Genomic DNA, 24,794 nt, shown 5'->3' with positions numbered 1-24,794 from the left:
TCCGTAGTCTGCACTGGCTTCCTGTGGTCTTTCGGGTGCGCTTCAAGATTCTGGTTACCACCTTTAAAGCGCTCCATGGCTTAGGACCCGGGTACTTACGAGACCGCCTGCTGCTACCTTATGCCTCCCACCGACCCGTACGCTCTCACAGAGAGGGCCTTCTCAGGGTGCCGTCCGCCAAACAATGTCGGCTGGCGGCCCCAGGAGTAGGGCCTTCTCTGTGGGAGCACCAACACTCTGGAACGAACTCCCCCCTGGCTTACGTCAAGTGCCTGATCTTCGGACCTTTCGTCGTGAGCTTAAAACATATTTATTCATTCAAGCAGGACTGGCATAAATAGTTGTTTTAAATTGGGGTTTTAATATTATTTTAAATTTTTAAATGTTTTAATAATCGGCCGCATAGTAATAGTTCTTTTTAAATTCTTTTAATTGTATATATTCCGTGTTTTATTTTGGCTGTACACCGCCCTGAGTCCTTCGGGAGAAGGGCGGTATAGAAATTTAATAAAATAAAATAAAATAAAATAAATAATATGGTACAGTTTATATAATGCAGATCTTTGATTAGAAGGCATATATATATATATCTGGAAACCACTGTCATGTAGGGCCTTGTTGAGAAATCTTGATCAGATTACTTGTCAGGCTTGGCTGCCTCATTCTAAACTGCTAAAACTAAGATCTGGATTTTAGAAGTAGGATGGTTTAAAAGATAATTAAACAGACATTGAAACTAAATGCTATTGAATGTGGGGGCGGGGAGAGAGAGTGTATTGGTTGTAAAATGTTACAAAATATATACATGTTTGTAAAATATTACCAAATTATCTCAAATATTGGACTAGAATTTAGAATTCATTAGATTTTACTGTTCTCATTTATCCTCTTATCACAAAAGTCTTAAACTTGGCAGCTTTAAGACTTGTGGACTTCAACTCCCAGAATTCTCCAGTCAGCATTTAAGTCTACAAGTCTTAAAGCTGCCAAGTTTGAGGACCCCTGCTCTATCACATATTTCTTAAATAGCTTTTCATTCTATTTCTATCAACTTTTTAAATTATTTGTTAGTCTAAAATTTTATTTTCTATTTTCCAGGCAAAACTTTTTTTTTTGCATTATCTGTGCTGGCAATATAAATTTGTCCGCATTATGTAATGTTTGAAATTGACAGTAGCTCTCTCCAACAAATTAATATTGGTCTTTTCCAAATTACCTGAACGTTAGAAGCAAAGTTATATAACCAGGTTGCATTGATTTAAGTAAAACTGCAGTTACATTAGACAAAATTGTGTTTCCTAAAGCATTCTAGCTGGGTTATAATAATTGTATGATTATCTGCTAGGTTGATTTTGTGCTTTTCCTTCCTTGCAAACTCATTTTACATAATGAACATAAATTAGATGTTCTTATTTGAGTTCTACATAGGTAAAATATCTATTTTATTTTCAAAATAATGTATTCACAATTAGAGACATGGACAAACTTTAGAATTAAATATGAGGTTATAAATCAAAGTGTTCTGGAGTCTCTTTATCTTCACCTCATCTGCTTTGAATTTTGCATATCTTCCTGAACAAAACTAAGTTTGTAAAGGATATTAAGTTTTGTTTGGTCTTCCTCTCCATTTTAAAGTACTCTGTGGATTTTAATATGAAGTTATGATCCCCGTAGACTGATTGATATATAAACATAAGACAGATGGTTTAAAGATGCTCTGATGATAATTCATTTTTCAGCTAGACATGAAGATACTTTGATTACAGTATGTTTAAGCAATTATAACAGAGTATTCAGTGTTAGTCTTGTCTTAGGGAAAGCATGAGAAACAAGTTGTACGTTATTCATACCCAACAAAGAGTGCACTGTGGTAGTGTGACCCATTTTCATTCTGAATGTTAGGTGAGCACATAGATATTTAAAATATGTCATAGAGCAAGTTAAATAAATTAAGCATAGACTCAATATAAAGTACATAGCTTTTTGGCATAAATATTTGTTTTGGAAAGTATTTATTGCTTTATGAAAGAAACCAGTATGTTTGAATTTTGGTTTGACTTTGCATAAAGCTTGTTAAAAACTCACATGGCTTGAGTATACTATATAGTATCATTTTATTTTTATTTTCTTGAGGAATTATTTTTAAGGCAAAATATTATGAAATTGTATCTCTTACTTATCAGATACAAAGTATATATTTTTGAATAGCTACAATTATATTTCTAAATGATATATATACAACCATCCAATTACTAAAAAAAAGTTTATTTCTATTTTAAAATTACTATAATAAACGTATTCATAAAGAATATCCATAGTCTTAATGATAGACTTGAATAAATTGAACTTGGATAAATAAGATACAACTCAATCAAACACGTATTTTATACCTTCTAATTTTCAGTTAAATATTTTCCATGTTTCTGTTTGATAGGATAATTGATCGCTTGGATGGCGTTCGTTTATTATGGTCATTGTTGAAAAATCCTCACCCAGGCGTTCAGGCCAGTGCAGCCTGGGCTATCTGTCCTTGTATTGAAAATGCAAAGGTAAATAAATACATTGAAATTATAATCTAAATAACCATCAAATGTTGTGAATTAAATAATAAACAATCAAAAAATTAGCTTATTTCCTAGCAAGGCATTTGACAATGTACTGGTGATATTCTGATTAGCAAGTTACTTAATGTTGGCTGAATAATATGACAATTAAGGGGTACATAGCAAGGATGAACTGTGCCTTATCAAACTGAAAATAGTTATTAAAATATTGAGTCAAGTCTTGATGCTCAACCAGCACCTATTGTCAATCTTTTCAGTTCATAATCTTAATGGATCTTTATCAAACGTGTAGATGGTAAAAAAGGGGAAAGATAACTAATCTAAAAAAATCTTTAAAAAATATATTAAAAATTCAGAATAATATTAAATTACAGAAATAGCTTAAAAATAGTATAATAATTTGCCAGAAAAATTCACTTTTTAATTTAGGAAACAAAATCAATGCACAGATGCAGGATAGGAGATACCTGGCTTGATAACAGGATTTCTAACTAATGTCATAGAACTGACTACAAACAGAATATGAATTAGTAATATGGTATGGCTGTTACAAAAAGGCAAATGGAACTTTAGGCTGCATGAACACAATCACAGTATTATAGTTCTATTTATTGTGTTTTGGTTATATTTTTAATAAATTTGATTTCTCCTCCCTCTCCAAGGTGCTGTTTTTTTGAATCATAGGTTCTCTAGAATAATATTAAAATGTTAGCAACACTAGATGAAACAGCTAAAAATATCTTTTGCTGGTTAATTAAACTTTAAAGATTTGCATTAGTTTGATTTTTTTACCTTACCTTATTGCTAAGTTATTTGCATCCTGTGTCAGTACACTCTGTGTCTCTGAGTTGGTGAGATGCATATAATATCATATTGACTTCCAGAGTTAGGGATTTTAACTTGCATGGAATAACATGAACATATCTGGAATAAAATCAGGCTTTGGGTTTACTAATGATGTACTAAACTACATGTGCTAAAACTGACCAGAATTGTCCTTATCTTAGTGGGGAAATTTACATATGGGACAGGTGTGATTAAGACTAGATATTAAATCTATATTTTTACTATTTTAATAAATGGTACATGAAAATCTCAGTTAAAGTCATGATGGATCGTGGGATTAGGGTTTTTAAGTCTATCTAGTGATAATCAAAGCACATGGAATATTGTGTCTTGGATATAAGAGAAGTAAAGAGCATGAATTAGCTAATTAAATGAATAAAGAAAATAGATGTAAAGGGTGAAATAGAACTGAATGAAGATAATCTTATCTTCTTGAGAAATGTTGTTGTTGTCAATCATTTAGTGTTCTCTATCCCTTAGCCACTCTATGGATTAGTACTATATGCAGAAATACAGAAGTATAGCATCAATTGTATGAAAGAATGAATGAAAGAGCTAATATATATGTCAAAAGTATGAATTGGTATCATCTAGGTTATATTGTATTTTCATATGTACATACTTTTTCCTATGCATAATATTGGAGATATATGGGTATGCTTTGACGTTCAGCTTTTTTTTCTGTAAACTTACATATTACATAATACATACAATAATATTCTTATTCTGCTTAATGGATTAGATATATAGTATTAGTCACATATGTTCTAAGAGTCCTCTGAACTATATTTTGAATTTGCACATGTTTTATATGAGAGGCATTTGATTTGCATATGAATTAAATATTTAGTTATTTCTTTAATGTGTCCTAAATAGGAGTTAAGTCTATAGAGCTGTTAATCATGCTTGATCCGAGTGTCACATCTATAATCATTCTCCTGCATTGATCACGTTATTATTTATACTAAGTTCTATCATGACTACATAACTGAAAAATAAAACTGGATATGAAATATTCAATTCTGATTCATATAACAAATTTTAAAAATAAGGGAGTTTATCATTTCCCCAAGGGAACAATATTTGACCAACCTGTTAATTTATAAATTGAAATTTCATGATTACCAAATTCAGAATATGCTTCTAAATTAGAAAATAGTTTATTTAGTTTTTATTCATCTATTCATATGTTTATCCATACACTGGATAAAAATATTTATGTATTCAAATATTTGTATTTGAATACAAATAAGCTATAGCAAATTTGGCAAGGGCAAAAAGGGAAATGAGCAGCAAGTCAAAGACATTCACACTTGAAGAAATTGGTTATGCTGCTTAGTATAAGAATAATTACCAGAAGTCTGATAAAACATGCACCACCTCCAAGAAATAGGAGATGGAAAGACACAATGAAACATCAATTGGATGGAAGGATGGAAATGTTAGGGTGTGTTGACACAAAAGAAGATGAGAAATTAATATAAGCCAGATACACATGAAGGAAACTGAACAAGGTTAGGAAAAGGAAGCCAAAATATAAGTAATACCATGCCAGAGTCAACAAGGGTAATGTTGTGAGTTAAGCTGAAGATGAAAGACAAGGTATGTTCAAATGGCTATTGGCTTCTTTCCCAAATATCAGTGCTGTTTACACACTGTTGAATGGTACTCTACATGTTCCTCCCACCTCCATAAGCTGGCCAGCAATGTAGGAAAACAGTGGCTAGCTGATGCTGCCCCTTTACCTTGCTCCTCCTTCATTCCATTTGCTTCACATGACTAAAGAAAAGAAGAGGAAGAAGAGGGCAGGACAGATGATATACTCCTCCCAGCAGAAGAAAAGCAGAGTACAGTAAATAGTTAAAGGTACGATGGCATTTTATTTATATTTTTTTATTTATTAATTTGTATCCTACCTTTATTATTTTTACAAACAACCCAAGGTGACAAATATATCCAACATATCTTCCTCATCCTATTTTCCCCACAACAAAAACTCAGAGAGGTGGGTTGGGCTGAGAGAGAATGACTGGCCACAGTCACCCAGCTGGCTAAAGTAGAACTCATGGTCTCCTGCTTTCTAACTGATGCCTTAACCACTAGACCAAACTGGCTCTCTTTTGTTCAGGAGGGAAGTGGAAATCCCTGAACATGGGATGAATTGGGAGTTCTTGCAGTAAGTAACTGCCTGTCTCACATTGCAGAGGAAATGTAGCAAATTTAGCCTTATTGTATTTCCTCTGAAGCTCATTAACTTCTGAAGAGAGAACATATAATTCTCATACCAATATGTATCAGCCCTGCCCTCGTGTTATAGAAAGGTCCAGAATTTGGGAATGGAAGCTGGAGTATGATATTTGTATCTTTTAAGGTAGAGGTTTTTTTCGCAGAAATCTATTAGGAAACACAGGAATTTATCACTGGGTTTGTTTATCTTATTACTTGGGAATTATCTTTAATCTTACATAGGAATATGCAATTTGCTTTCTATAGTTATTGCCCACTGAGTGTCAAACATTATAGGACTATTGACTATTGAAACCTAAATCTGAGTTCTAGTCAAATGCTCCAAGATAGTACAAAAAGGAATGTGAGGATTTTATTTTCTTGATGAGCAAAGACTAAATTTATTTTTATTTTAAAAACTTGCTTTAAGGCTAGCAGCATGAACTGTTGGGCTGAATAAGGTCAAAAAGGATGTTATGGCAACACAATTCAAGCTCATCCTTTTTGTGTTCTTTATCCCTTTTTTTAAAAATGTATATTCTGTTATTCTGTATATTCTGTATCCTGTGTATTCCTCATGCTTTCTGTATGATATTCTTTATTTTTAGAGCTCTGAGTTAATAAGTAAGCAAGGAATATGAAGTTTATATTTTCCAATATTCCTCAACTGCTAAATAGAGAATAAAATCTATGCTGCTTCTCCATTAATATAAGAATTTTGCCATTTCTGATACTGTCCTTCTCTATCTTAGACAGCAGGGAATAAAGATTCTATGAAGATACTAGCAATGCCAGAGGGACATACTTTCTCAGTATCAGAAAAAAAGAAAAACAGCTTCCTTTTGCCCTTTATCAAATGACTTAACTAATAAAATAATTGCCCTATTAATTTTCTTTGGTATTTTAAAAAATTTAGAGTGTGTGCATAACTCTATGGGAAATCACCGGAGTAAGTGGATCTCTAGTTGTCATCATTTGTCCCTCTTTTTAATTTTTATGTAATTATCATACTCTGATTCGTATTTGAAAACAAACCATCTTTGGAAGACTTTATTACCATCCCGCACAATATTATTGAACTGATAGATCTCAAAGCTTTGAATGCAGGATTATATATAAAAAAAACATGGAAAGTTGACTTGTAGAAGTTACTGGATGCTAAGATTAAGGCAAATAATTTACAGGATCACTTCCTTAATGTCAAACTAGGGAATAGAGCCAGTGTTATAATAAATGATACTTTATGTTGATGAGGAAGCTTTCCTCTTTCATCACAGTCAAGCAGATCTAGGTGTATCTTGGTTGCCTGCATTAGGGCATTGCGGAATTAAAAGACATGCTACATGGGCAATAGAAGAGCATATCTGTACATCATGGCAAATGTTGAACCTGTATGGCACTAATGACTTTTTTTTGCAGTGGTAAAGTATATAACAGAATTAATCATGTATGTGTGTGCTTAAAGAACAGTATTGAGGCAACAGAATCTTCTTAACAGAAGTAGATTTAGATTAATTAGCCGGTTAATTCAATAGCTACAAACCATAACGGTAGAAGTAATTGCTGTGACAGAGTGGAAGTATATTAGCCAATCTAAGCAAATAATTATGAAGAATTGCAGTGAAAAGTGTTCTGAGCTCTGTTGATTTTGGAAAGTCAATTTGTAGTCATGATACTACTTATTCCCTGTGGTGAATAATGTAAACATAAAAAAAACACATTCAGGGATTACAAAGTCTGCCTTGTTAGAAGAAGGTTGCCATGTTGATCCCAAACAAAGACTGATAGGTTCCAAAATGATTCAGGCTCTTTTGAATGTGGATAGCAATCTTGTGAAGCAAAGATCTTTATTTAAGACAATAAAGAAATTTATCACAACCTGCATATACAAAAGTGTTTTAACAGTTACTTTGATTAACTTTAACTTTGTGGATCTTCAATACTTCATAAAGCTAGGAATGAAGATCTAGTTTGTGGTAAGAAGAGCTATGTTTGACTGCCTGGGCACATGTAATTGACAAGTAGAGTATGTAATAAATTTGTAATCTTATTACTAAATCTTATGAAAGAAAGACACATTTCAGCTATTAAAATTATTAAAAGCATATGTGCTAAATCTACAGTGAAGTTTGGAGCAAACAGAATTATGTTTTTGTTTGTAAATAAATAGCTACTAAAGTGATACATGAAGGACTCAATATCAGAATATTAATCATTCATTGGGCTCTTAGAATTTCAGAGAACTATACTTCCATTGAAAGAAGCAGATAATTGTTCTGATCAGAGCACTTTGTTATTACTGTATATGATAAATATACTTTATCTGACTTCATTTATATATTTCTTCTAATAGAGTTTTCAAATTATTTATTTTTCTTGTTTGCTGTCTCCATATGACAGAAATGTAAAGCTCCCATTACATTTAAGTTTTTAAATACAGTAATATCTTGCCAGGATCAAGTCTTCTTCAGTTCTTCTTATCTAATGTGTTAACTAACCATCAAATCTCTTGTTGCCTTCTTACTATTGTTAGAAATAATCTTGTCTATATACTTAATATCTATGAAAGATTTGTTTTGTGTGTGTGTGTGTATTTCATTTGCCAATATTTTTGTGTTAATTTTCCTGATTTTATCAAACTATCCCATTAAAAAAATATATTGTACATTATTTAGGATACAAAAAATACTCTATATTCTAAAGCTTATTTGATATAAAGTATTCATGGACAGCTGGTAAATTAGGTCAAAAGAAATTATTTGGGGACTGATACAAATTTTTCAACTAATCCTTAGTATGTGAAGGTAATAGAAAACACATTTTTATTTTAAAACATTAAAAAGGTGCTTTAAAAAAATAATTAAGTTTAATAAATTAAAGGCTGTAAACTGAAGATCTTGATTGATCATATGTTGATGGCCTTCCTGCCTTGTTAATTGAGAAGTCTTTTAATTGAGGCTTGTAGCTGAAGAGAATATTGGTTTACTTAAATTGAAATTCTAAGCTGTTCCAGAGACTTAGAACATTTGGAAATAAACTAAAATTAAATATAAGATAAATTGAACAAATGATAAAATGATGAGAAATATATGTACAGTATTTCTGATTAATTCTATCTTGAATTTTCTGTGCATAACTGGCTTTACTTTTGCAAACTGGGACACAGACAATGAATGCATTAAATTAATAGTTAATTTAATTTTTAGTAGTTATTACCCAACAATAATATTTTTAGTAGTTATTACCCAACAATAATATTTTTAAGGACAAGAGGACAGATATGTGTTGTTCTGATCTGTGTCAATTGTACTAAATCTTAAGGTAAAGGTAAAGGTTCCCCTCACACATATGTGCTAGTCATTCCTGACTCTAGGGGGCGGTGCTCATCTCTGTTCAAAGCCGAAGAGCCAGTGCTGTCCAAAGACGTCTCCGTGGTCATGTGGCCAGCATGACTCAACACTAAAGGCACACGGAACGCTGTTACCTTCCCACCAAAGGTGGTCCCTATTTTTTCTACTTGCATTTTTTATGCGCTTTCGAACTGCTAGGTTGGCAGAAGCTGAGACAAGTAACGGGAGCTCACCCCATTACACAGCAGCACTAGGGATTCGAACCGCTGAACTGCCAATCTTTTGATCGACAAGCTCAGCATCTTAGCCCCTGAGCCACCAGGTCATTAAATCATTAAATCTTAATGAAAATTAAAATATTTCCCTATAATTGTGCATAAAATATTTACTATAATGTTTGTATTAGTATAAAATCATATGTATTCATGTTCCATAATGGTGAAGTCTTTACAGATAAACAGTATTAATATCCATTATAGAATTCATTTTGTATGGTATCAGTCTGGACTAACAAAATATTGCTTCAGAATTACATTCCTCAGATATGTACATAATCTTTTCCAAGATGGTTGGCTCACATATTAATTACTTACTTTATGTTATAAGCTCATTTTCTTATAGAACAGTGTTTTATGAAATGCAGAAAAGACATGCTGACTTTTCTCTTTTTCCTATCTTCCTGTAAATGGACTTTAAGATGGTTTCCTTTAAAATGGTAGGCAATGGAATTGGACAAGGACAGGTTCTCCAGAAGAAATCATAGTCCACAGAGGATTCTTGGTAACTCAGGTTTATTTGCACAGTCACACCATCACATTTTTGGGCAAAAGCTACCAGAGTTGATAAATTGGCTGTGACATCTTAAGCTTTCTAAGATGCTCCAAATGGAAAATACTACTGATTTTTTTGGTATGCTTTTATCTGTAAGGGTATAGTGTTTATAAACAACATACCTTTTCAAAGCAGCATTTAGTTTATAAGAGTTCAGACTAACATGAGATGTAAAATTATTATTCTGAAACATGAAAGAGATACAACACTTTAGAATTTTGGCAGATAAATATGTTTTTCATGGTATGTTCATTTTAAAAGCAGTCGCTGTAATGATCTGGTCTCACAAATCACATGCAACCCAGGGGTGCGATTGTGACGTACATAGAGCTACCATACTTTTGAAGGTAGAAAGTAATGATTTCTGCCATAATGCTAGAAAAACCTAATCGTCTATGACATAGATATTTCTGTTGTACCTAATTGCTGAGATTTAGTTACAAAATTGCTCACTGTAATAAAGTTTTATAAATTGTCTTCTTTTCACTTAGGATGCTGGTGAAATGGTTCGTTCGTTTGTTGGTGGTTTGGAACTAATTGTTAATCTTTTAAAATCTGAAAATAAAGAAGTTTTGGCAAGTGTGTGTGCTGCAATCACCAACATAGCAAAAGATGAAGAGAATTTAGCTGTTATAACAGATCATGGTGTTGTTCCTTTATTATCCAAATTAGCAAATACAGTAAGTAAAACTTTGTTCTTGTTGCTAAAATTCTGGAATACACTGTATGATGTCATTTCTTCTGCAGTTAAAGATAAAACATTGTTTCAGAATCTTCATACTCTGATAAAAATATAATTGTTCAGAGTTCCCAAATATTTTTTTAAAAAAACTGTTGTTTATAACTAATAAAGCATTAAGAACAAAGAAACCAACCCTTTTTAAGCTCCTTTCATATTTTTAATAGTTGCTGTTATGTGAAGTGTCTTCCATTAAGACATCAGGGGATGCATTTTTATTATAATTTATTTTTCCTCTTGGTTTAGAACAATGACAAATTAAGACGGCATTTAGCTGATGCCATTTCTCGCTGCTGCATGTGGGGAAGTAACAGGATTGGTTTTGGAGATACCAAAGCTGTTGCGCCCTTGGTACGTTATCTGAAATCAAGTGATCCAGAAGTTCACCGAGCTACTGCACAAGCATTATATCAACTGTCAGAGGATCCCAACAATTGCATTACCATGCATGAAAATGGAGTGGTGAAGGTAAGATAGATAGATAGATAGATAGATAGATAGATAGATAGATAGATAGATAGATAGACAGACAGACAGACAGACAGACAGACAGACAGACAGACAGACAGACAGACAGACAGACAATAGGTAGATAAATGATAGACAGTCAGACAGACAATAGGTAGATAAATGATAGAGATAGATAGATAGATAGATAGATAGATAGATAGATAGATAGATAGATAGATAGATAGATAGGCAGATAGATAGGCAGATAGATAGGCAGACAGACAGACATTCTATACCATTTATCCCTCTTCTTATAATCTCTTGGGATTTCTTTAATTCATTATTAAAAATAGTTTTAAAAGTGCAATAAGCTAAACTAAAGCTATTAGGTTGCTAATTTAGATTGATTAATATCTTTTGAAATGCTAGAATTTTATAAGCTGAGTAGCTGGCTCTCAGTCTCTTTTAGGACTAGTTCAAAGAACTGGTATTATCTGAAGATCCAAGTACTGATCCTAAAACATTCCCTCCCAAATGCGCCTAGCTAGCTGTTTCGTTCATCTTTGGTGGTCCAATGCACTTAGGTAAATGACTATCAGAAATGACATTCTCTATGGTAGAATTCAAGTTATGCAATATTCTTGTTTCCAGGCACTTAACAATGTTCTCTTTGTGAATATCTACTTGGCATTTTATATTTAATGTAGTATACCTTTTATGTTAGCTTTTACCTTTTTAGTTTCTCTGCATTTAACTAGAAAAAAACAAAAATAAAATATGTGACTCTGCTATCCCTCAGAATTTCTCATTCTGTTATAAGTTAGCTAAACTATATTGCACTATATTGCCTCACAGCAATATTATCACACGTAAATATCTGAATAGATGTAAGTAATTATTACTAAAAGAATTGTATATTTTATTTATTTATTAATTAATTAAATTTTTATACCGCCCTTCTCCCGAAGGACTCAGGGCGGTGTACAGCCTTATTTAAAACACATAAAAACATATAATTGACTCAAAGGCTTAAAATCATTACACAACATTCAACTTTGGAAGACTCAAAATAATGAATTAAATCCTTTTATCCTACTCAACCGCACTCAACGTGTAGTCCTCAATGGAACTACATCCACATAGAGGGAAGTATGCAGTGGAGTACCCCAAGGCTCTGTTTTAGGCCCAGTACTTTTCAACATCTTCATCAATGATTTGGACGAGGGGATAGATGGGGAACTCATCAAATTTGCAGATGACACCAAGCTGGCAGGAATAGCCATCACTCCAGAAGATAAGCTCAAGATACAGAAAGATCTTGATAGACTAGAACATTGGGCGCTATCTAACAAAATAAAATTCAACAGTGAAAAAAGTAAGGTTCTACATTTAGGCCAAAAAAATAAAATGCACAGATACCGTATATGTGGTACCTTGCTCCATAGTAGTAACTGTGAGAGGGATCTTGGAGTCCTAGTGGACAACCATTTAGATATGAGCCAGCAGTTGCAGCAGCTGCCAAAAAAGCCAACACAGTTCTGGGCTGCATAAACAGACGGATAGAATCAAGGTCACGTGAAATGTTAATACCACTTTATAATGCCTTGGTAAGGCCACACTTGGAATATTGCATTCAGTTTTGGTCGCCATAATGTAAAAAAGATGTTGAGACTCTAGAAAGAGTGCAGAGAAGAGCAACAAAGATAATTAGGGGACTGGAGGCTAAAACATATGAAGAACGATTGCAGGAACTCGGTATGCCTAGTTTAATGAAAAGAAGGACTATGGGAGACATGATAGCAGTGTTCCAATATCTCAGGGGTTGCCACAAAGAAGAGGGAGTCAAACTATTCTCCAAAGCACCTGAGGGTAGAACAAGAAGCAATGGGTGGAAACCAATCAATGAGAGAAGCAACTTAGAACTAAGGAGAAATTTCCTGACAGTTAGAACAATTAACCAGTGGAACAACTTGCCTGCAGAAGTTGTGAATGCTCCAACACTGGAAATTTTTAAGAAAATGTTGGATAACCATTTGTCTGAAATGGTGTAGGGTTTACTGCCTGGGCAGGGGGTTGGACTAGAAGACCTCCAAGGTCCCTTCCAATTCTGTTGTTGTTGTTGTTGTTGTTGTTGTTGTTGTTGTTATTATTATTATATACTCTCAATAAGAAAAACGGATTTTTATAGTATATATGTAACTGATTTTTAAAACTTTTTAAAATTTGAAAATCTTGGTTTCTGGCACCAAATAGGATGGCAATTTTCCATATTATTTGAGAATTGATCTTTAATATCAGGAGTAATCTTAAGTCTTTTCCACTAGGGGATAAGAGAAATTTATTTTAATTTTGTGGAAATTAGTTAAGCCTACATAATTATTTCAAATAGGCTAGAATATGGACCTGTTTATATAGGTAACATTCTCTATTTAATTTGAATACTTTTATGCCTTCTTTTGTTTGCTTTAAAAAGTTACAGTTGGATGCTGCATATAATTTGGGAGCCTTTTTTGCAATTAAACATACCAATAGCTATGAACATTGCATAATAATGGACAGATAGTGATGCTGCTCTCTTACATACTAACAATATTGATAAGTAGCAGTGATCTGTCATCAGGCTGTGAAACAGATGGATGGTTGGTTGCAAGAATTGATGGCGCAATAATACTATAAAAATACAAAATATACATACGCAGATCTTATGCAGATCTCTTTTTAATTCAGGATTCAGTAAATGGCAGTAGCAAATGACTTTGCCTTATCTTTAAAAAACTAAGCAGAATAACATTCGGTTAATACTTAGATGGGAGACTATGAGAAAAATCCTAGAATTGTAGCTTAGACTAGAAAATCAAGAAATCATCAAGAAATCATCAGAGAAGGCAATGACAAATCCTTTTCACATTTTCTGGAGAACATTATACAGTAGTGGCCAAAATTTCAGAAACCTTTTGGGAAAAGTGTATTTTTGAGGTTTGATGGCTAATAACACCACTTTTTTTGGAATAGTACAATAAAATTCTATATCAATGGAAAGATAATTTAATCAAAAATGTAATGCAACAAAGTTTGTTCAATTATCTGTATTCTATGAAAATTTATAGCCAAATAACCAGAAAAAGGAAGCACAACTTGGTTGGTATCAGGAAGCTTTCCTTCATCTGATTGTAGCTAATGAGCACGAGTGTTTAGAGAGCCAATCAGGTATCATCTTGTTTTGGCAATGAGCCAATCAGATCACAGTAGGATTCAGTTATTGATGTCATGTATTGAAACTGAGAGGAGGACATTTGTCAGTGTGTTATGTGATCACTATCAAGTTTGTTGGGTTTTATTGTGTTCTTTCATTTAGTGAGTTTGTAAAACATAATAAAATTAAAGTAATGGTGCGAAGAGTTGACTGGTCATCCAGAAAGTGATGTAAAATAGCAGTATTAAGTGAACAAGGCTACAGTTATAAAGAAATTAGAAGAAAAATTGGTGGAAACATAACAAAAGGTGGCATTTCTAAGGTTTTTTTTTTGTTGTTGTTCTATTTATTTTATTTCTTTATTTCTTTATCAAAAAGTTTTACAGAAAATTTTTCCCCCTTTCCCCCCCATCCCCTCCCTTCACAACCCCTCCCCGACTTCCCGGAACGAGCACAAGGTATAGTTAAAATAAAACAAACATATGCTAAAAAATTTCGTCCCAACTTAATTATACCCTTCAATCATCAATTCCTAACTTCCCCGAAAACAATCAAAAATAATACATCATAACCATTCAAAAACAGTCTGATAACTCTTAGTCTGATATCTACTTTGAATATAGTCAATCCATTTTTTCCATTCCTTTAAGTATCTTTCTTGCGTATTGTCTTTCAAAAAGGCTGATATCTTCACCATCTCAGCCAAATTGGCAACTTTCAATATCCATTATTCTATTGTAGGTACTTCTTTTTTCTTCCAGTATTGTCCTATTAGTAATCTTGCTGCTGTTATTAGATTTAAAATCAATTTAGTCTCAATTACTGTACAGTCCGTAATAATTCCCAACAAAAAAAATTGTGGCAGGAACTTTATCTTCTTTTTCAAAACATTTTGTAAAATCCACCAAATTTTTATACAAAAGGCCTTTATATCCTTACAAGTCCACCAAATATGAAAATATGTAGCATCATCACAATTACATCTCCAACATTTTGCTTGCATATCTGGGTACATACACGATAATTTCTTAGGATCTAAGTGCCATCTATAAAACATTTTATAAAAATTTTCCCTCAGATTCTGTGCCTGCGTGAATTTAATATTTCTAACCCAAATTTTTCCCAAGTTTCCAATAATATTGGCTCCTGAAAATTTTGTGTCCACTTTATCATACAGTCCTTTACCAAGTCCCTTTCAGAATCTATTTCAAGTAACACATTATACAATCTCTTTATATGCTCCTGAGACTGATTTTTAATTTGCTTTACCAAATTTCCCTCGTTCTGCTCTATACCAATTTTCTGATCTTCCTTCCATCTAGCACGTAGTTGCTCATATTGAAACCAAGTATAATTTTTCCCTTCTTCTTTTAGTACGTGCAGAGATTTTAATTGCAAATTACCTCTTTCAGTATACAAAAGATCTTTATATGTAATCATTTTCTGATTCTGTTCTATATTTATATTCTCTATTGTATGTCTAGGACTTGCCCATATAGGAACCTTATAATTTAGTTTGTAAGAGTATTTTTTCCAAACACGCAGAAGAGCAGTTCTTAACACATGATTTTTAAAGGCCTTATCCACTTTTTTGTCATAAATTAAATATGCATGCCATCCATATAGCAAGTCATAACCTTCTATATTCAAAATTCTTTCCTCCGTTAAATTAAACCAATCACTTATTGCAGAGAGAGCAGCTGCTTCATAGTATAATTTAAAATTGGGCATTTTTAAACCTCCCCTTTCCCGAGAATCTTGAATTATTTTCATTTTAACCCTAGCTTTTTTACCTTCCCATATAAATTTATTAATTCCCTTCTGCCATTCCTCAAGATTCTTATCTTTCTTAATTATTGGTATCATCTGAAAGAGGAATAAAAATCTAGGTAAAACATTCATTTTAATAGCAGCTATTCTCCCCAGCAAGGATAATTGCAATTCTTTCCAAACAATCAACTCCTTCTGAACTTTTTGCCATAAAACCTCATAGTTATTCTTATATAATTTCACATTTGATGATGTAATATAGACCCCTAAGTACTTAACCTTCTTTACAATTTCAAATCCTGTTATTTCCTCTAGTTTTTCTTTCTGTTGTCTGGCCATATTTTTTATTATCACTTTTGTCTTTTTCTGATTTACCTTAAACCCTGAAACCTTCCCATATTGATCAATTATTTCCAACAAAGATTTACTAGAATTTATAGGGTTTGTTAAAGTAATCACCAGGTCATCTGCAAAAGCTCTCAGCTTATATTCATGTTGTTTAACTTTAATTTCCTCTATCTCCTTTACTTCTCGTATTTTATCCAATAATGGTTCTAGAGTTAAAATAAACAATAATGGTGATAAAGGACATCCCTGTCTTGTTCCTTTCGCAATCTTAAAAGGTTCTGTTAAGCTACCATTAATTATAATCTGTGCTGTTTGCTCTCCATAAATTGCCCTAATTATTCTTGTAAAACCATCTCCAAATTGCATCTTTTCTATTAATTTAAATAAAAAATCCCAATGCAATCGATCAAAAGCTTTCTCTGCATCAAGAAAAATAAATGCTGCTGGAATAAAAATTTTCTTTTCTAAATACTCCAGTAAATTAACAATCTGCCTAACATTATTCCTCATCTGTCTCCCTTTTATAAATCCAGATTGATCATTATGAATTCTTCGCTGCAAAATCAACATTAATCTATTAGCTATTATTTTAACAAAAATCTTATAATCATTATTTAAAAGCGAGATTGGCCTATAGTTCCCAGGTTTGGAACAATCCTGTTCCTCTTTTGGTATCAATGAAATAAAAGAGGTTCTCCATGAGGGGGTAATTCCCCCTTCTAATTGTATCTGATTAAATAATTCCTTAAGTGGACCTAACATCTCATCCTGTAAATTCCTATAATAACTAACTGTAAGCCCATCCGTACCACGAGTTTTTCCCATTTTTAATTGTTTAATTACCAAAATAATTTCTTCAGAAGTTATAGGCCGATTCAGTTCATCCGTTTGTTCTAAAGTTAAATTTTTAACCTTATATTCCTTCAAATAATTATCAATATCCCTGTTCAATATATTATCTTTAAGATATAAATTTGTATAATATTCTAAAAAAGCTTTTTTAATTTTATCCTGTTGGTATCTCTCTTTACCTTTATATTCTATTTTTTCTATAGTACGTTGTTTTTGTCTTTTCCTTAAGGTATATGCTAACCACCTACCAGGTCTATTTGCATTACAAAAAGTATTATGTTTGGCATATTGTATATTTGTTGCCACCTGATCAGCTATTATCATATTAAATTGATTCTGTAATAACTTTATTGCATCTTTAAGTTTTTGATCATGCGGGTTATGTATTAATAATTGTTGTTTCTTATAAATTTCCTCTTCTAGATACCTACGCTGTCTTTGTTGCTTATTTCTCTGTCTATTATTAATATATATTAATACACCTCTCATAAAAGCTTTACTGGCGTCCCAAACCATTTCTATCGATGTTTCGTTATTCAAATTATAATCAAAAAATTCTTTCATCTGCTTTTTACATTGATTTACATTATCCTGATATCTAAACAAATTTTCATTTAATCTCCAAGTTCTTCTACCTTCTTTTCCATATTGCAATTCCATCCAAACAGGACTATGATCAGACAAACATCTTGGAAATATCTTAGTTTTCTTCACCTTAAAAAGCAAATCATTAGAAATTAAAATAAAATCAATACGTGAGAAGGATTGATGCCTATCAGAGAAAAAAGTATAGTCTCTTTCCTCCAAATTCCGCAGTCTCCATACATCTCTCAACTCAAAATCTTCTATCATGTCAAAAAAGGATTTAGGCAGCTTTGCATGTGCAGGTATCTTCTTAGAAAAAGTTCTCTTGTCCTTTCGTGTATCTATTACTCCATTCCAATCTCCCAATATAATACACGATTTATAATCCCATAGAATCAACTTATCATACAACATTCTATAAAAATTTTCTTGTTGCTGATTGGGTGCATATATACCAAACAAAAGGGTCTTTTTTGTTTCTATTGTAAGTTCAATAGCAATATATCTTCCGTGAATATCTGCCTCTATTAACTTGGCTGGTATATCTTTCCTCAAATAAACCACTATGCCATGTTTTTTGTCCAAAGCAGAGGCAATAAAATGTTTACCTAACTTTGAGTTTATTAAGTACTTTTGATCTGATATTTTAATATGCATTTCTTGTAAGCAAATTACATCATTTCTAAATTGTTTCAAATAATGAAATATTTTTCTTCTCTTCTGAGCTGAATTCAAACCATTGACATTCCAGGTCAAGATTTTATTTGCCATTACTGGCCTGCTGAAGCTTTTGAGCGATCAGCTGAAGATCGTCCTCCCGTATCTTCGGCCGTGCTCCTCCCACCGCTTCTGTAGCAGAATCCTGAACTTTACTTTGAGTTTGTTGCTCCTTTTCTTTACGCTTAAGGGCTCCCCTTGTCAGTCTTTGTTCTTGTGGTTGTTCCTCAGATGGTAACATCACTGGAATCACCTCAGCTTCCACACCCATTTGAGTCTCTTGAATTCTTTTTTCTATTATTTCTACTTCAAGTTTCAGCACAGTGGAAAGAAAATCTTTGGCCTTAAGCACTGTATCAATACGATATCTCCTTCCTTGATAATACACTGTCAAACCAACTGGAACCTCCCATCTAAATTGAATCTGGTATTTCTTAAGTTCTTGTGTAGAAAATGTAAAGTCCTTTCTATCCCTTAACATCTTGGGAGGAATCTCTTTCAAAACCTTCAGCTCCTGTTCTCCTATTTTCAAGTTTTTCTGAAATGCAACTTGCAAAATTTGATTTCTCACTGTTCTTTTCAAAAAATAAACCACAATGTCTCTAGGAAGTTTCTTCTGCCTAGCAATCCAGGAATTAACTCTATAAATTTTGTCAATTTGATAAGCAACCTCTTGTGGATCAAGTTCAATAAATTCAGCCAGAGCTTCTGATAAAAAATTTTTTAAATCTTCCCCTTTCTCTTCATTCAAGCCCCTAATTCTCAGAGCTCCTTCCATCATTCTATACTGCATCACCACCACTTGATCTTCATTTTTGTCCATTCCCCCCATTCTATTTTCTATTTGCTGATTTGACTGAGCAATTTCTTGCACCTCCTCCTCCACCACCTCCAGTCTTTTTGCCAAACCTTGGAAAGCCATCAAAATACCTTCTCTTATTTTTTTATTATTCTCTTTTATTTCTTCTCTTATTTTCTCATTGTTATCCATCATCTCCTTAAACTTTTCTTCAAAGACTTTCCCTTGTTCTTTAATCAAATCTTCTAAAGCTGGTTCAGAACCCCTTCTACCCCCAGTCTTAGGTGGTTTAGTAGCCATTTCAGTTTTTAAGATTCACAAAATATAAGTCTAGAAACTTCTCTTTTCCCCTTTAAGTATAGGAGAGCTCACTTCACTTCATTAGAATCCACACATAACATTTCTTAGCTTCTTAGTTACACTGGCTGTTTAGAATTCCATTCTTTTCACTCCCTTTCACTCCCTTTCACTCCCTTTCAGGCACCATCTTAAAGAGTCAGTTGAAACAAAGAAAAAAAACTTTCTCTTTTTAAAAGGGTAGAAGTCAGGAAATCAAAAATACTTGCAATCCAGTAGTTGTTCACTCGTGCTCATTCCGTCTGCTTATAGAAATCCATAAAGATAAGACAATTAGCAGAGATGGACACTTTCTTCTTTTCCTGCTTTTGCAGGCGCACACTGAAGGTCGGAGCTTGGCAGGATTATTTATGGGACTCGACCCTCAGGGCTCTGCTTAATAAAAAACAAAGCCCCTGGGGAGGTCTACCACACCCCCGCAGCTCTTATCTTTCCCTTTCATCCAGGGAAGGAGATTAAAGCCGGCGTTTTCCTGGCTTTTATGAAGTTCAGTACGGAGCTCCTTAATTAGGAACTCAGCGAAGAAGGTGGCGCCACCGGAAGCCGGCATTTCTAAGTTTTTGAAGAGATATAAGGAGACTCAGTCACTACAAAACCACACTGGTAAAGGCAGGAAAAAGTGCACAACAGCAAGTGATGATAGAAGAATTAAGAGACTGTGCCTACATGACAGAAGAAAATCATCAGGTTGTATACATGATGAAATGGCGCATTACAATGTGAAATTGAGTGCAAGGACTGTTCAGCGCAGACTGCAGGAATTCAGCCTAAAATCTAGAATTCCATGAAAAAAGCCACTTTTCAAAAAAACAAAAATTGAAAAGCATTACATTCTTGATTAAATTATCTTTCCATTGATGTATAATTGATATATATAAAAAAAGTGGTGTTATTAGCCATCAAACCTCAACAATATACTTTTACCAAAAGGTTTCCACAATTTTGGCCACTACTGTATATGTTTGGGTACAGTAATCACAAATTAAGCTAAATTTTAGAGAATTTTTGCCTTCTATGTTGTCATATATTTTTGTTAAGTATATATATAAAACACATCCTAGAATTTTTCTCATAGTCTCCCATCAAGTATTCATATTAATGAAGACAGAAGATAAATTCTGTCTTATTTTTACAAGATAGAACTCTGTCATTACTTATGCTTTTGTGGGGAGCTATTGCACAATTATAATTTGGTGGAAAGAAGTACAAAGTATTAGAGCATTTTTGTATTTTATTTTTTTTGTACTTTTGGCAACTTCTTGGTATTTTATTAGAGCTTCCTTTAAACAGTGGGATGTCTTGAATAATACTACTAGCTTTTCATCCTTGGTCTACCTGTTTTCTTTTTTTTAAATTCTCATACCATGACTGGAATGTTGCTGTCTGCATTACTGCTAGATTCATTGTAGATAGTGATTAGTTTAGTAGTTGTTGAGGATCATGGCTTGTGACTAAGCAGTTTACTAAGCAATTTAAATCTGTCTAGTCTATCCATAAATAAAACTACTGTGACCATGTTAATGACCTGTCATTAAGCAAATCACCACAACTGTTAAGTGAGTCGTGCAATCATTCAACAAATGCAGCCTCCCATTAACTTTGCTGATCCAGAACTCCCTGGGAAGGGAATAAATATTAATCACATGATCCCAGCACATTGCGACCATCGTAAATACATACCAGTTGCCAAGTACATGAATTTTGACCACGTGACTACAGGAGTGCTGTGAAGATTATAAGTACAAGAACTGGTAGTAAGTCACTTTTTTCAGCTCTTGTAACTTTGAATGGTCATTATATGAATGGTTGTGGGTTGGCGACCAGCTGTATTTCCAACATACTTAATCTTTAGTTCATTCAAATATTGTGATAGAATTTGATTTTTTTTCATTTCTTCTTTGTCCTATTGCACAGAGTTCTTTAACAAGATTAAAGGCTTTAACAAGATTCTTTTGTAAATATAATAGGAAAAATTGTCTAGAATATTCCTTTGGATTATCATTTGTATTCCACTTTTAAAACTTCAACCAATTTCTTTTGTAGATCCAATGTCAGTCAATCAGTCAAATGTTTATTATAGTCAAAGACTGGTATAAGGAGATCCACTGAAACATACTTTTCCAAATCATTTTTTGGGCTGTCAGTTGTAAATCTGCTTTTGACCTGCTTTTATCATGTCGGATAAAATTTGTTCTACCTTTCTCATTTCTTCAATAACATCTACAGTATAATCTTTCTGTAGAAACAGGTAACATAATTGACATTGTTACTATTGTGGCTACTAGTTTCTGATTGCATTGTTCCAAAATCTCTTTCAGCATTTTCACTGTAAAAATGTTTCATTGTAAAAATCCATTGTAAACTTGGCTTTTATAGGCTTGTATCTTTTTTCTTTACTTCAAATCTTTAATCCTCAATAATGTCCAGTTTTCAAACCATGAAATTGTTTATCTCTGTTGTATCTTCCAATAATCTGAACAGATTTCCTATTATAAGCTGTTTATTCTTTATAATTAATTCCAAAATCTTATTGTAAAAGTTTCAATATTCCAAATTTAACTGAACCTTTAGTTCATATAAAATCCTTAGTTTTATGACTTTCTAAGATCAAATTTTTATTTACCCTTTTGCTATTTATTTCAGATTCTTTAAATTCTTAAGTTTATAATTACTTTTTCTTTTGTTCAAAATTGAAGATGAACTCAATGAATAGTTTTCAGTCTTATTATTGTGAAGAGACAATTATTTGCAATGTGGGGGAGAAATATCCAAAGAAGTGACTTCCAACTTTCATTCCAAACGATATAAACGTTAGTGACTAACCAACGTTTATACTCTTTGGAATGAAGGTTGGAAATCACTTCTTTGTATATTTCTATTCTCTATATTTTTACTTTTTTATTCTCTCTTTATCTTTTATTTTTCCTTGCTTTGTGGCGAAGGTTGTAGAGAGTGTGGTGGCATGTCAATTACCCCAATACCTGGATGAAACTATCTATCTAGACCCGTTCCAGTCCGGCTTTTGGCCCGGATACAGTACGGAGACGGCTTTGGTCGCGTTGGTTGATGATCTCTGGAGGGACAGGGACAGGGGTTATTCCTCTGCCCTGGTCCTATTAGACCTCTCAGCGGCTTTCGATACCATCGACCATGGTATCCTGCTGCACCGGCTGGGGAGTTTGGGAGTGGGAGGCACCGTTTATCGGTGGTTCTCCGCCTATCTCTCTGACCGGTCGCAGACGGTGTTGGCAGGGGGGCAGAGATCGACCGCGAGGCGCCTCACGTGTGGGGTGCCGCAGGGGTTGATTCTCTCACCTCTCCTGTTCAACATCTATATGAAGCCGCTGGGTGAGATCATCAGTGGTTTTGGGGTGAGGTACCAACTGTATGCTGATGATACGCAGCTGTACTTTTCCACCCCAGGCCACCCCAACGAAGCTGTCGAAGAACTGTCCCGATGTCTGGAAGCCGTACGGGTCTGGATGGGGAGAAACAGGCTAAAGCTCAATCCCTCCAAGACGGAGTGGCTGTGGATGCCGGCACTCCAGTACAGTCAGCTGCAGCTGCGGCTGACTGTTGGGGGTGAGTCATTGGCCCCGATGGAGAGGGTGCGCAACTTGGGCGTTCTCCTGGATGGGCGGTTGTCTTTTGAAGATCACTTGACGACCATCTCCAGGAGAGCTTTTTATCAGGTCCGCCTGATTCGCCAGTTGCGCCCCTTCCTTGACCAGGATGCCCTATGCACGGTCACTCATGCTCTTGTTACCTCTCGCTTGGATTACTGCAATGCTCTCTACATGGGGCTCCCCTTGAAGAGCACCCGAAAGCTCCAACTGGTCCAGAATGCGGCCACGCGGGTGATAGAGGGAGCTGGTCGGACCTCCCATATAACACCAATCCTGCGCAGTCTGCACTGGCTACCTGTGGTCTTTCGGGTGCACTTCAAGGTGTTGGTTACCACCTTTAAAGCGCTCCATGGCTTAGGACCGAGTTACTTACGGGACCACCTACTGCCACCGTTTGCCTCCCACCGACCCGTGCGCTCTCACAGAGAGGGACTCCTTAGGGTGCCGTCAGCCAAGCAATGTCGGCTGGCGGCCCCCAGGGGAAGGGCCTTCTCTGTGGGGGCCCCTACCCTATGGAACGAGCTTCCCCCTGGACTTCCCCAACTTCCGGACCTTCGGACCTTTCACCGCGAGCTTAAGACCTATTTATTTATCCATGCGGGACTGGCATAGAATTTTAGTTGTTTTTAGGGTTTTAAATTTTTAAATTGGGTTTTGGGATTTTAAAAGTACTTTTAGATTGGGCTAATTTAAATAAGTTTTTTAATTAATATTTTATTCTACTGTATTATTTGATTGTTGTTTTTATTTTGCCTGTTCACCGCCCTGAGTCCTTCGGGAATAAGGCGGTATAAAAATTAAAATATTATTAAAATATTATTATTATTATTATTATTATTATTATTATTATTATTATTATTATTATTATTATTATTGTTGTTGTTATTATTATTATTATTATTATTATTATTATTATTATTATTATTATTATTATTATTATTATTATTATTATTGCAACATTTTTCTTCTTTTCTTTTCTCTTTTAGTTTAGTTTAGTTTGTATTAGATTTTGCTATTATAATAAAAATTCATATATATATCAGACATACCAAATATTTCATGAAACTTGTGTTGCTGTGACTAAATTGTGTGTTTCAGTCAGGTTTTGCCTGTGGCTGTCACAAATATTTCCACTGATAAGCTGACAAATACATTTAGTATACATCACTGATTTTTTTTTTAATGATAACATACCTATGGATTGGTTTACAAGAGATTCTTCTATATTAGATAGTGGATTTACTCCAGGTGCTCCCTATTAAATGTTGATAAGAGTGAAGAAGTGAGCATTACTTCTTCAAGCTTACTTCAAGCTTACTTCTACCATCTCCCTTGAGATAAATGTGTGTGTGTGGAGTGTGTGGATGTGAGTGTGTGCATGGCTTGCAATCATGTTGTTATTCTTTTCTTCTAGAAAGCTTTTAAGACTTGGCTTTTCCCACCAGTGTTGGGCCAGGATGGTGAAGTCAGACCAGCATTTTTGCCATTGATGGTCTGTTAAGAGATTTTTTTAAATAATTTTATTATTTGTATACAGTACC

At 33.9% G+C, this 24,794-nt stretch overlaps 1 protein-coding gene across 1 annotated transcript in view; it reads left to right on the top strand.

The window, feature by feature from the left end:
• LOC131197754 (homeobox protein Mohawk-like) overlaps nucleotides 1-24,794 on the top strand; it is a 192,885-nt gene that overhangs the window by 62,488 nt on the left and 105,603 nt on the right. The window contains exons 17-19 of the mRNA XM_058182203.1: nucleotides 2,435-2,549; nucleotides 10,309-10,497; nucleotides 10,803-11,024. Of these exons, the coding sequence (XP_058038186.1) occupies nucleotides 2,435-2,549; nucleotides 10,309-10,497; nucleotides 10,803-11,024 (526 nt within the window). The remainder of the gene's footprint in view (nucleotides 1-2,434; nucleotides 2,550-10,308; nucleotides 10,498-10,802; nucleotides 11,025-24,794) is intronic.

The sequence above is a fragment of the Ahaetulla prasina genome, chromosome 4, assembly GCF_028640845.1.
Source record: "Ahaetulla prasina isolate Xishuangbanna chromosome 4, ASM2864084v1, whole genome shotgun sequence".
NCBI classification, from domain to species: domain Eukaryota; kingdom Metazoa; phylum Chordata; class Lepidosauria; order Squamata; family Colubridae; genus Ahaetulla; species Ahaetulla prasina.
The sequence above is the reverse complement of the archived record's forward strand: the minus strand, read 5'-3'. Positions and strand labels throughout refer to the sequence as shown.